The sequence below is a fragment of the Bison bison genome, unplaced genomic scaffold, assembly GCF_000754665.1.
Source record: "Bison bison bison isolate TAMUID 2011002044 unplaced genomic scaffold, Bison_UMD1.0 scf7180017864341, whole genome shotgun sequence".
Taxonomy (NCBI): Eukaryota; Metazoa; Chordata; class Mammalia; order Artiodactyla; family Bovidae; genus Bison; species Bison bison.
Window position 1 is genome coordinate 3,960,660 of NW_011494913.1, and position 13,117 is coordinate 3,973,776.

Here is a 13,117-nt window from a genome sequence, read left to right on the forward strand (position 1 = left end):
CCCAGAGTTCACTCAGACTCACGTCCATCGAGTCAGTGATGCCATCCAGCCATCTCATCCTCTGTCGTCCCCTTCTCCTCCTGCCCCCAATCCCTCCCAGCATCAGTCTTTTCCAGTGAGTCAAATATGCTGGGACAAATAAAGGGAAAGTCATCCGTATTTTTATTATTAATTACAACAGTAACAGCTGACATGTATTTACTGAATGCTTAATCCTTAGATCCAAGGCACTAACTCATTTGGGTTAGTAATACTGTTCCCATTTTGTGGCTGAGGAAACTGAGAGAGACCTAGATAGCTTGAATAACTTCCCCCAAATTACATAGCAAATAAATAGTGGAGCTGATTTTTGAAACCAATAGACAGACATCAGAATTTACTTTCTTCAGTTTGCCAGGATATTATGTGAAATAAGTGCCTTTATATAGAACACAAAACTAATGTTATCTTTATGGACTCCATAGTTTAAAAAGGCAGATGTAACAGTGTATAGTGTGGAACTAGGGACAGTTTTTTCCCCCACAAAAAATAAACCTTACTTGCTGAGGTCATTTAAATATAAAGAACATATTTTTGATTACTCCTTTGAAAGAAAGATGTTAGAATGTTATCCAGTTAGTTCTTTGGGCGTTGGGACTGTTTATGTTATACCTTTTTTTTTCTTTTCTTTCTTTTTTGGTTGCACCATGAGGCTTGTGGGATCTTAGTTCCCTGACCGGGACCCAACCCAGGCCCTTGGCAGGTAAAGCACAGAGCCCTGACCGCTGGCCTGTGAGGGAACCCCCTATTTATGTTATGCTTTTATTGTTATACTCTGACTCAACTACGCTTTTCAGACGTGTGCCTTTTGGTTGACTGCGTAATAACTTAGAGTGATCAGGCTTTTATTATTTCAACAAATTTCTCAGAATGACTGTATTATAGCAATGGATGTTATCTACTGCTGCCCAGCAAATTACCAAAAATCTTAGCAGCTTAAAACATCCAGCATTTATCATCATTTCATACATTTTCTAACCATTAGGAGTCTACCAAAGGCTTAGTTGGATGGCTCTAGTTTAAGGTCTCATAAATTGTAGTTAAGATATCTGTGAAGCTGCAGTTACTGGAAAGCTTCCCTGGCACTGACTGATCCACTGCCAAGGTGGCTCACTCACATAGTTGTTGGCTTGCTTGCTTGTGTGCTAAGTCGCTTCAGTCGTGTCCGACTCTGTGCGACCCCATAGACGGCAGCCCACCAGGCTCCCCCATCCCTGGGATTCTCTAGGCAAGAATACTGGAGTGGGTTGCCATTTCCTTCTCCAGTGCATGAAAGTGAAAAGTGAAAGTGAGTCCGACTCTTCTCGACCCCACGGACTGCAGCCTACCAGGCTTCTCCGTTCATGGGATTTTCCAGGCAAGAGTACTGGAGTGGGGTGCCATTGCCTTCTCTGTAATTGTTGGCAGGAGGCCCCAGTTCTTTTCCACAGGGACCTCTCCATAATGCTGTGTGGGTGTCCTTACTGCATGGCAGCTAGCTTCTTCCCTCAGAGTATTTCAATAGTGAGTAGGGAGGAATCTGAAATGCCTTTTATGATCTAGTTTCAGAAGACAAAATCTGTTGTTTCCATTTTATTTTAGTTTGTTAGAAATGAGTCTTTAAGCCCACTGGGAATTCAAGAGAGGGAATTAGGCTTCATCTTTTGAAGACAGTGTCAGAGCATTTGTGGATCACCATAGTTATCTTTTGGTAGATTGGTGGGGTTTTTTTAACTGAAAAATAACACTTACGAATAGTAGTTTATATCCCAGCTGTGGTAATACACACTACATTAATACTGTACATGACAGAGCCTGGATCATGAATTTATTTTATTGGTGAATGCCAAATAAATATATGTGATGTTAATGCTTTTATTAGTAGAGTTTTTGAATGAACATTGGTGTTCTGGCACTGTTTTCTCTTTCCATTCTTAGAAGGCTGTCTCATATAGGACCATAGCTTTAAATATCTCTATGTTGTTGACACAACAGATTTATATCTTCAGTCTCAGAAGTTTCCTTTAAGTTTCAGAACCAGATGCCCATTAGACATTCCCTTTGAGTAATTTCAAATGTCTAAAGTTGAACCATTGATCTCTTCTTCCCACTCCTTTCAAAGTCCGTTTGTCCCCATTTCAGTAATTGCTCGTGCCAGAAACGTAGGGATTTTTTTTTTTTGACTCCTCACTCTCCCTTACGCCCGTGTCTAATCCATTACCAAGGCCTCCTGGGCCTGTTTGTGAAGTGTGTCTCGAATCCGTCCACTGTGGCACTCCCGCCATAACCCTACCCGCCACTGTCCCTCTCCTGAACTGCTACAGTGCCTTCTTAGTGGTCTGTTTGCTTCTCCTTTTGTTCTCTCCAGTCCATTGCACAGAAACCAGATAACTACGTTCCTATCCCACTTACGTTTCAATCCCAAATTCACACATGGTCTTGCCTGACCTGGTCCTTGACTTTTCTGCCTCTTCAGCCTCAGCATTGACCATATTACCCCTCTTTCCCAACATTTCAGAATCATTGTTCTTCTTGGCCTCATAATCTTTGTGCAGGCTGTTCTGCTGCCTCCAATCCCCTCTCCCCAGCCTTGTTGCTTTACCTGAGTAAATAATTCTTTTATTCATCAGATCACACCTGAAATGTCACTTTTCAACATTGCTTCCCTTGACCTGTCTATCCTCTAGGACCTGGCGCTTTTCTTTCTTTGCACTTCCTCAGATTGTGATTGTGTGTCATTTGTATTGTCTTGTTTGATGTTTTAATTGTCTTATTGATTGTGAGCTCCATGAAGGTTCGATCTGTTTTGCTCTGTCACTATATTACTGTTATATACAGGATCGTGTATATAATAGGCTCTTAATAAACGTTTGGGAAGTAAATTAATATTCATTGGCAAGAACGCTGTTCACTCAGGACTTAAGAGTTGGAAGGAATCTGATGAATCATTTATTGGTCTAGTCTTGTTTCCATCATTCCTGTCATGTCCTTGACAGAGGTGCATTGATACTTTATTTCTTTGATATTCTGTGAGCAAGGGTCACTGGTCCTTTCCGTTGTATCTCAAGTGTAGTCATTTCTCTGTCCTTTGCATTCTTGTCATTTTCTAAAGTATTTAAGAGTCCTGACCAGGTGGAATAAAGTGAGATGGTTACTCCTTTGACTGTGGCAGTGTTCTTCTATCAGCGCTTGATTAGATTATCTTTTCTTAGCAGTTGGTCTTAAGCACTGATGCTTTTTGAGCTTGTAGTCAGCTAAAACCTAACATTTTTCTTTTAAAGATTAGGGGCTCTCTTTGTTAGATTACAATGAAGCTCTTGAAGCTGTTTACCCTCAGCCCTCTCATAGCTAACGCTGTTCTCCATAAGTTGTGGGAGAGTTTTTGGTATAAAAATGCCTCGCGGCTGGGACCGTCACGGGAGCGCGGCTGGGACCGTCACGGCGGCACCTCCCACCCCCTGTGCAGGGTTTCCAAGTGTGCCATAAACGTGTTGAGAAGAAACTTCTTTAAGCACCTGCTCTGTAGCAGGCTTTTCTAAATACTTTATGAAGTAATGTACATAAAATATCCAGGACGGCAACTTAGGGTAGCATTTAACACATGGACACCCACATTAGATATTGTTGATTAGAATGATGGCCCTACCTCTTAGCAACTGTGTCATCTTTGATAAATTCCTTAAACTCCACGTGCCTTAGTTTCCTCATCTGTAAAACTATAATTGAAAATAACAAGCCTATCTTGTAAGATGGTTGTAATGGTTCTGTAAATTAATATATTCAAAGCATTCATAATAGTTCTGCTACTTAGAGGTGAATATATGTTAGGTATTACCTCATTTAGTTCTCAGAATAAATATTCTCAGAATATAATTCCAGTTTTACAGATGAGGAAACTCATCCAGAGAGGTGAGGTTACTTCTTTAAGGCAGATCCAAGATTTAAACTTGTGCCAAGAGTGGTAGAGTTGCAGATGTTTGTGTGGAAGGAATCACACATGATCCCTTTGCTTTGAAAGGGACTGTACGTGTACAGATGCCTAGGGTCTCACTGACTGCAGAATGCCTTGCCTGTACTTCTAATGAGACAAGACCACATATTCAGTAAATAAACTGATGAAGAAGCAGTGACACGGAAAGATGGAATCAGTCACGTCAGTCAGTTTTCTGGCCAAGACTCTGAGGTCCTTGAAGCAGAATCTGTCATATTTTTATTTGTAGCCCCTTGCATTAATGTGTAATACATACTCAGAAAACACTGTTGGTGAATAAGTGAGTAAACTAATAAATGTATGAAGGTATAAGGAGAGAGTGAGAGCTACTAATAAGAGAGGCAGGAATGATGCCAGGGTTTTGGGCAAGGCTGACTGGAGAGATGGCACCACCATCCTCTGTGATAGCAGATGGAGGAGGAAGAGAAGAAGGCATGTCTAGAGGAATGGGAAGAAAAGTTAGTAAGTTTGATTTGGGCAGATGGAATGCAATCCTAGCCGAGTATTTAATAGACATATAGAATAAGGAGAGAGATCAGGGTTGGAAATATACTGGAAAATTCCTTTGAATTTGAATCATGGAAGAGGTATCCCTAGAATCACAATCCCATAATTTGAAGAAGTGAGTTTTCTTAAAAATACTGTTAAAGTCATCATTATAGATGCTATTCTGTAATAATTTTAGACTTTACATCTTACTTTCTCAGCACTGTGTCAATGAAAAGCAGTTTAACGTCATAGTAGAGAAGTGAGAAATTGCAGAGATTTTAGAATAAACCATATATATAAAATGCAAAATATAAATGACATCTCACTCTAAACCTTATTTCCTCAATTCTCAAAGTGCCTTTGGAGAGCTAGTTAGAGTGAAAAATTATTAGCTAAAATAGAAATCTTGATTTATTTATGGGAGAGTTCATGCCAGGGTAATTATTTTACAAATAAAAGCATTTTCACTTAGGAATAGTTCGGGTTTAAGTCAGTAAAATCAGTTGCCTGGACCAGTAGAATGAGGGAGAAATAGAATCATATTCATTTTTATACACACTAGCCTTTTTTTCTGTTAACTATTTAACTATTTTATAATTGTCAAACCTTAATTGGAGAGGTTATGTTTCATGTCATCCGTATTAAAAGCTCAGTTTTCTCCTAATGAAGTCAGATTTGAAATATTTTATGGAAATAATTTTATTTAAGGCATATTTCTATTGTTTTTCCTTTAATGATGAAGCACACTGCATATTTAAATGTTTTTCTAGATAGACTTTCTCTTCTATCTATAGAATAAGTTATTAGAAGACTCAAAGTGTTTTATCACATCTACTGAGAGATTATTAATTGTTTAGTGTTTTAAATTCAATTCTTCCTGCTTTATTCTTAATATATTTAGAAATTTTCTTAATGGTGTTAAAAGTGTTTTATTTAGAGCAACCAGAAAAGACTATTGAGATTATTAGTGTTCTTATCTTTTTTTACCTAAGGTTAATTTAAGATCAGGAGAAGTGGCAACCTATTACTAAATTATTTTAAGCTTTTGAATTATAGTGCCTTTTTTTTTTCTTTTAACAAAGATAGCTTTAATCTTTGAAAATGTACTCTATTGTTTAAAGATATGTTTGGGCATTTGTTTTCCTCTCTTAGTTTGTTAGAAATCTTCTAGAATTCAGTTATATTCATTTCCTTTTTAATATTTTTATCTTTTAGGAGTCAGGAAGAAAGCAGTGGAAGTTGGAGTCATTGTTACCTGATTGAGACTTTTTACAAGAAAATCTGATTGAATAAAAGTCTTTTAAATTAGTGACCATACAAGACCAGTTTTTAAAGGTAACACTGTACAGGAAACGTTAAAATTGAACAATGACTCAGCTATACATTTACATCAGGTTATTGGGAGCCTATCTGTTCATCATTTCTCATGTTCAAGGTAAATTCATTTAAGCAATCTTATCTCTTGTTAGTCATTTATTTCTGTATATAAAAAAAAGACTCATTATTAGGACTGCTCTTTCAACTCATGTCCCATTTTGAACAGTTAGGCCCAGTATGCCAATAGCTTTTAAAAGTATAGAGGCAAAGGATAGACACATGCTAAGTAATTTTTGAACTTTACTATGACAAAAACATTTCCAAGTCTCTATAATAAAATCTCAGCCTCTTTGAACCTATTCTGTTATGTGCAACATAGGCATTATGATATGCAACATCAGGTTTTAGGAGGATTAAATGAGGTAAAATATAAAGTAAAGTAGCTGACTTAGTGCCTGACACACAGGATAATAGATACTCAGGACTTGGTTTTAAAATTCCTCTCCTTTAAATTACAATAAGGAATAAACAGTTTTTTTTCAACAGCATTGTTGTTAAAAGAGTTTAAAAAGATACATATTATGTCTATGTGCCAAATATTAAAATTGAGTACTCCAAAGTTTTATTTATGACCAGTATTGTAATTCTGCATTGTGCATTTACAGCATAGAACTCCCAGACAGGAAGTTATTGTGATGATTCTTAGGATCGAGTGGGCTAGATATTTCCACATGAGCTTCTTCCTGTGGTTTAATTAGGACAGTATTTTCAACTAAAGAAAGTGCTGTTTGACAAAATGGTTTTGTAGAACGTACTGAACATCTTTGTTCTCTTAAGTTTGTGTCTTTAAAGATTTTTCTTCATGTTTTGTTCCCAGTGACAATTGATATCTGCTGATAAGAATTAGGATTAACAGCATGAACCTTTACATTTTCATTTTAAAGAGTGAATGTTACAGTGAAATTAGCTTCTTTGTATTTTGTCTTGGGCTTAGCACCCTTATTCCATGCCTGAGTACGAGAGTGCTCTTGCAAAAGCTGCGTTTTTGTGTGAAACATTACATTATTTAATAAAACATCTTTATTTTAATTCTGTTATTACATGCCTTGTTGATCAGTACCAATCAAAGCTGTCATAGTTTTAAGATGAGTTAAATTAATAGTAACATTAGTATAGCATTTGCTACCTTACTCCCAGGTAATCACTATTTGGTATTAAATTTTTTTAATCTCCACAGTATGATACAAAATTCTCATTCCCCATCTTAAGTTGTTACATAATAAGCTTTTTTTTTTTTTTGACCATGCCATGTGGCATGTGATACCTTAGTCTCCCAACCAGGGATCAGACCTGCTTCCCCTGCAGTGGAAGCTTGGAATCTTCACTACTAGACTGCCAGGGAAGTCCCAATAAGCTTTTATTAGATGAAATAAATTGGGTTTTAGTTAACAAATTTAAATGAAAAGTCTTAACACTATATTTCTCTGAGGAAGAGCAAAATTTATTACATTTCCTTTCAAAGAAGGTTAGTCTTTGATAACTTATTATTTGCCTTATTTGCCTTCAAATAATAAGATTAAAATATTTGCTCTTAATGAAAAGAACTAAAACCAACGTGCAAAAATTATTTCTTAGCAATTACTAAAGATTGCTAGAGTGGTGTTACATATATAACCTGTAGCTTCAGCCCACCCTCCGACTTACAATTTTATGCTTTGTAAACACAGGACTTGTGGGTAGAAAGAAATTGGCATGTTGTAGGAACTGACACAGGTCTTTATGTCTGGGTGTGACGGACAGGAAGTGCTGTGAGTTGATGATGGAGACGCCCACAGGGCCCAAATCCTGTGGGGTGTCAGTAGGCACAGTGAAGGAAGTTGAACTGTATTCTGAGTGTATATGAAGCCATTCGGCCGTTTTAAGCAGATGAGTGATGAGATCAGATTTAGGTTTATAGGGTAACTCTGGCTGCTCTGTAGGAGACGGACTGGATGGGCAAGCGCAGAGGTCGGGAGGTCAGTGCCGGATTCTTGTATTCCGGAAGTGACATAATGCACCCGGGAAATGGCAGTGGAGTCGGACCAAAGTGAGGAAAAGTGAGGTACGTTTCGAAGGCTGAGCCCGGGGAGGGCCAGGCTTGAGGAGCAAAGTCAAGCACTCCGTTTTAGATGAGTTTGTTTTGAGATGCTTAAGCACCCGGGGAGGGGAGGGTGCGGAGAGGAAGAGGTGCTGTCACCCGGGGAGGGTGCGGAGAGGCTGTACTTGGTGCCTGCACCTGTACGCGGGGAAGCTTTGCAACTTGAAGGTGTAGCTCGGGTTTCTTTGCTCTTGACCCCCTAGAGTGAGTCTGTGTTACTGGCCCCTTCGTTTACATAGCGCCTTTGTAGTCTATCGCGCTCTGAATGTATTTATGTGCTTATCCTCTCCACACACATACATCTTTGCCTTCTTCCAGGTTTCTCAAGAACCAGATCAGTTTCCAGCATTCAGTAACTTGCCTGCACGTAGTAGCCTCTAATTAGCTGCTGTTTTGTTAATTAAATATTTGAGATAATATAAACCCCAGATGCAAATTATTGCAATTAAAGTATTTTTAGCTCTTAAATTCAGTGTTCTAGAAAGTTATGTGTATTAACCATCATGTAAGTGAATTTTCCAGGTATTGGTGATCTTTTGGTAATTTTTTTGTTCTTAGTACTATCTTCATTTATTCACTTTTATATTTAAGCCCTTTATTATGAATTCATTTGATCTATATATAATCTCTTAATTGGAAATTATTATCATTTTTTTATAGATAAAAGCCTGAAGTTGAGAGAGTAACTTATCAGTTGAGATATTCAAGACTTGAACCTTTGACTTCTCACTGTTATTTCAGTGTTATTTCTGCCATACTATACTGCTTTTTCTGTGTACCACTAGATTTGTGAAAAAAAAACCAGCTATGTGCACATATTACTTGCCATTTGGTCTCCATAGTTGCATTGATGCTTCCTTCTGTAACTGTAATAGGGTTTTAAAGCCGGTTAAGAGGCCTCAGGTGTGTTGCGGTCCTGTGCTCTTACTGAGTAAATGAGGGTGAAGTGACATGCGTTGTCTGTAATCAGCTCAGTCAGTGGTGCAGGGGCGTCGTAGACGAGACTCCAGGTTTCCTGTTTCATGCCAGCGTATCTCTTCCCTTCGTGAAACTCTTCCCCCCGCCCCACCCCCCACACACCCTTTTTTTTCTCTTGATGTTAACATAAATGAAGTCTATGTTTTGTAGCAGTTTAAAGGATTAAGTGAGGATTATTAAAATTTAAGGCATGGAATCACTAAAGTTTATTTAGCAGCACATTCTTTTCTGGTTATTCATGGGTGTGTGCATTATTTTTTCTTTTTTCAGTAGTTCTCACCAGAATAGCTAAATTTTAAGTCAAGTTCACATTATGCCTTGAATAACTCGTTTAACATTTATAATGAAACACATACATAATTCTTTTAATATTTTATACCTGTTTGGCTCTACATTTTATTCTCTGGAGATCTACCCCCACAAGGGGTAGCCTAGCTGATTTCACTTTTCAGAGGGAGGAATTACTAAAACGTTGCTTGCGTTCCCTTCTGCTTTCAGTCTGAAAGAATCAGTGCCAAATATGCCAGTAAGTGTCATTTGCGGCTACGATACTCTAATGCGAGAACACAGTTCTGTGTGCATGCTCTAACTACCGCCCTACAAGCAACCTTCAGTTTCGGGCAGCACAGTCTGGGTTTGAACCAATGACCTTGAGAATAAAAGGCACCAGATAATATGATTAGTCCCCAAACTCTCACAATTCCCTTACTTAAGCAATTAAAACCCAGAGCGAAATGCTTAGTAACTTCACTTTCGCATAGAGGTACGTACAAATAAAGGGCTTACTTTTTGTAAGCTGGTCACAAGTTTTGAACCAAAGTGTCTTTAAAAGGAACCATAATTTGTCAATTTTTTAATCATTGGAAATAATCTCACTGTTCTGAAATTGCTTTCCACTTTGTACCTTTCTTACAAGTTACGACCATTTTCTACCTTGTGCCACTCTTGTCTTTCACTAGTGCAAAAATTGTAACATAGTCATCTCCATATATCCCATGAGAGCTGAGATAGTTTTTCTGTGCATTTTAGGCTGTTAATAAACGTAATCATATAAATAAAGCTTATTTTTAATTAAAAGCACACAACTACGATTAATGCAATTAAGAAAGCATAGAAACTTCTCCTAACTGAAAAATTGGAATAAAAGAATTAGATTTTCAGAAATGGTTCATTTACACTTTCACATTTGGATACAGGGCAGAATCTAGACAGCGTGCTCCATGGTACTGGGATGAAATCAGACTCCGATCCGAAAAAGTCAGAAAATGGAGTAACCTTAGCACCAGAGGACACCTTGCCTTTTTTAAAGTGCTACTGCTCAGGACACTGCCCAGATGATGCTATTAATAACACATGCATGTAAGTATTTTATGCTTCTTAAAGTTATAAGAATAGGGTTGCATTTAGTGCTATTTTAAGAATCGTTTACTTTGTCTAAATTTTTTTCTCTAACTCTATATGGTATCTCTCCAAAGAGCCAAAAGCTTCTTGTTCTTTATATAGGAACATTTATTAAGTGATTGATGGTTATTTTCTTAGAGTAACATTGTAATATAGCTTTTAAAAGAGGTAAAAGAAATCTGGTATTTGTCATTTTAGGTTTATTTAGTGACCTTTTTATCGGAAAGTTCTTGATGCTCATTGTAGATAACGTAGAGATTATTAAAAAGAAACATGAATTATTGAAAACTCACGTAAACCTTGTAATTCTAAATTGGTTGAAATATTTTACAGGTCTACAAGAATGACATTGTGATAGTTAAATAATTGAAATATTTTACAGGTCTACAAGAATGACATTGTGATAGTTAAATAATTTTATTTTCTTATAAGTGAACCCCCAGTCTAAATCTGCTTTATGTAACCACTTTAATTTTTCTACTTAATTTTATGTTAACTATTTAATATTTATATATGATCATCTAATTCTGTTCCATATTCCTAGGGGACAATGAAGAATTAATTGTCTTACTAGTAAAAAAAAAACCCACCCTGAAGGACTCCATCAGTTATCTTCCTGTTACTAAGATATAGTAATCAGTAACTTGTTTTGTACTTTCCTAATACTTTTATGCTCTTTGAATGTGAACAGATATATAGTCAAAAAGTATACATATAAAATATTGAAATTGTATGATCGTTCACCATGTCTTAGATTTGTTGTTTGTTCTCATAGTGGTTGACTTTACTGTAACAGACTGGTTGGTCTGTGTTAGGAGGTGCTCCCTGTTATATTACCAAGTGACTTCCTGCCAGACTTCTTGTCTGTAGTTCCTACTTGGTCCATGTGAGCTATTTGTTAGAGGCTTGGGTAACCCAGAGTAAAACTTAGTGATCAGTTTTAACGGAATTTCATCCTGTCACACTTAACATTTTCTCATTTCAGAAAATGAAAAATTCTACGAGAATCTTAACTGTAACAGTACACTTACTGATGTGAATAGTAAGGAGGAACACAAAATAATCTTTTAGATATTTCTTCTACTCATTAAAGCTTGAATGTATTAGGAGAAAATCTGGCATACTAATACCTAAGTAACATTTAATTTAATACAAATACATTTATATACATTTCTTGAAAATTCAGCTATTCAGAAGTTCTCCTTTTATCCTTATCACATTAAATAAAAAGTGCCTCAGAATCTTTGTTAGTCAGATCTTCCCAAATATACTTTTCTTTGTCACTGAATCTATTTTTATGGTTCACTGAGAAGGTTTTTTTATTCATAATATTGTGTATAGTATGGGAATACTGAAAATCTTATGGATGAAAAGAGACAAAGTTATTTTTAAGTATATTTGTAAGCATTAAAGATTATCTACTTTATAAAGTTTTATAGTTTTTCTGTGATCACATGACTGTGATTAGCAAAGAAAAGTTAAATAGTATTTCATATTTGGGGGGACTTGTTTAAAAGAAATCCTTTACTGCCTGACACTGGAATTTTATTCGACCTGTAGATTTTAGTTCAAATACGACAACTTTTATTTGCCTTAAAATGCATGTGGATTTGCCAGTAAATCACTCTGAATGTAATTCTTACTCAAAACTAAAAGCCATCATTAACTGGTCACATTCAAACTGAGATTTAATTAGTACCTTCCGATTTGGAGTTGATCTTTTGTCTTTTTTTCTTTTAGAACTAATGGGCATTGCTTTGCCATCATAGAAGAAGATGACCAGGGAGAAACCACATTAGCTTCAGGGTGTATGAAATATGAAGGATCTGATTTTCAGTGCAAGGTAATATCTAATTTGAGGCCTATGAAATTAAGAAGGGAGGGGCCACAGGAAAAACATTGACTCCTCAAGGAGAAGTGTGCCTGGTCTGCATATTGCTATGTGTTCTGGGAACAAATATATTGGAGGAAGCTTAGCTCTTACTTCAGGTTATACGATTGTGTCAATTGAAATTACAGATTATTTTACTTTTTAAAAAAGTTTTAAATTATCTGTTTTTAAATTGTCAAACCTGTAAAAAAAAAAAATAATGCTGTCACACTTATTTGTACATTATAAAATGGACTAGAAAGACTTCAAAATGACGAGTAATAACCTTTATAACTCCCCAAGATAACGTAGAAATGTTAAGCCCTTGTAAGATCTCAGTGGAGTTACTCCTCCAGCAAAGGAGTCAGAGGATTGGTAATAGTTTATGAACATATTGATGGCTTTGGGTTATAAGCCTAATGTCTTCAAAATCTTGTATAATAATTTTGCCCCAGGTGATCTTTCCACTGTTTTTGAAAACTGCTCCAGAGAGAACTGTTTATTAACAAATTTAAGCCTCAACTGTTTTAGAAAATTATTCAAATCAGTGAGAAACTCTCAGGATTGGTAGAAACTTAGGCACACACACAAATGCACACATGCAGACAGTCACATACACGGCATCCTATTTTCTATTTGCTTCACCTGTAGCAATAAGGGGCTCATTACCTCCCAAGCCCACCTGTTCCTTTTGTAGTAATGACCTCACCTTATCCTTAGAAAGTTTTTCTTCCACATCTCTCTTCCTTTGTCCTTTTTTGGATCATAGAGAACAAATTGAATCCCTTTTTAATATGGTCACCCTTTACTATGTGAAGAAATCTTTTTGTATTACTTCACTCCTCATACACTATAGTTTTTACCCAATGAAAATAATAGTTCAAAATAACTTCAACTACTCCTTACATAGGATCAG

The 13,117-nt window shown here is 36.6% G+C and overlaps 1 protein-coding gene across 2 annotated transcripts in view; it reads left to right on the forward strand.

Annotated features, from left to right (window-relative positions):
• The window catches only part of BMPR1A (bone morphogenetic protein receptor, type IA), a 59,773-nt gene that overhangs the window by 21,390 nt on the left and 25,266 nt on the right, over positions 1 to 13,117 (forward strand). The window contains exons 2-4 of one of the 2 annotated variants that reach the window (XM_010854386.1): positions 5,714 to 5,933; positions 10,127 to 10,289; positions 12,072 to 12,174. In XM_010854386.1, the coding sequence (XP_010852688.1) occupies positions 5,867 to 5,933; positions 10,127 to 10,289; positions 12,072 to 12,174 (333 nt within the window). In that variant the 5' untranslated portion in view covers positions 5,714 to 5,866. Of the gene's footprint in view, positions 1 to 5,713; positions 5,934 to 7,203; positions 7,917 to 10,126; positions 10,290 to 12,071; positions 12,175 to 13,117 lie in introns of those variants that run through there. The other variant, XM_010854387.1, reaches the window with a different exon arrangement.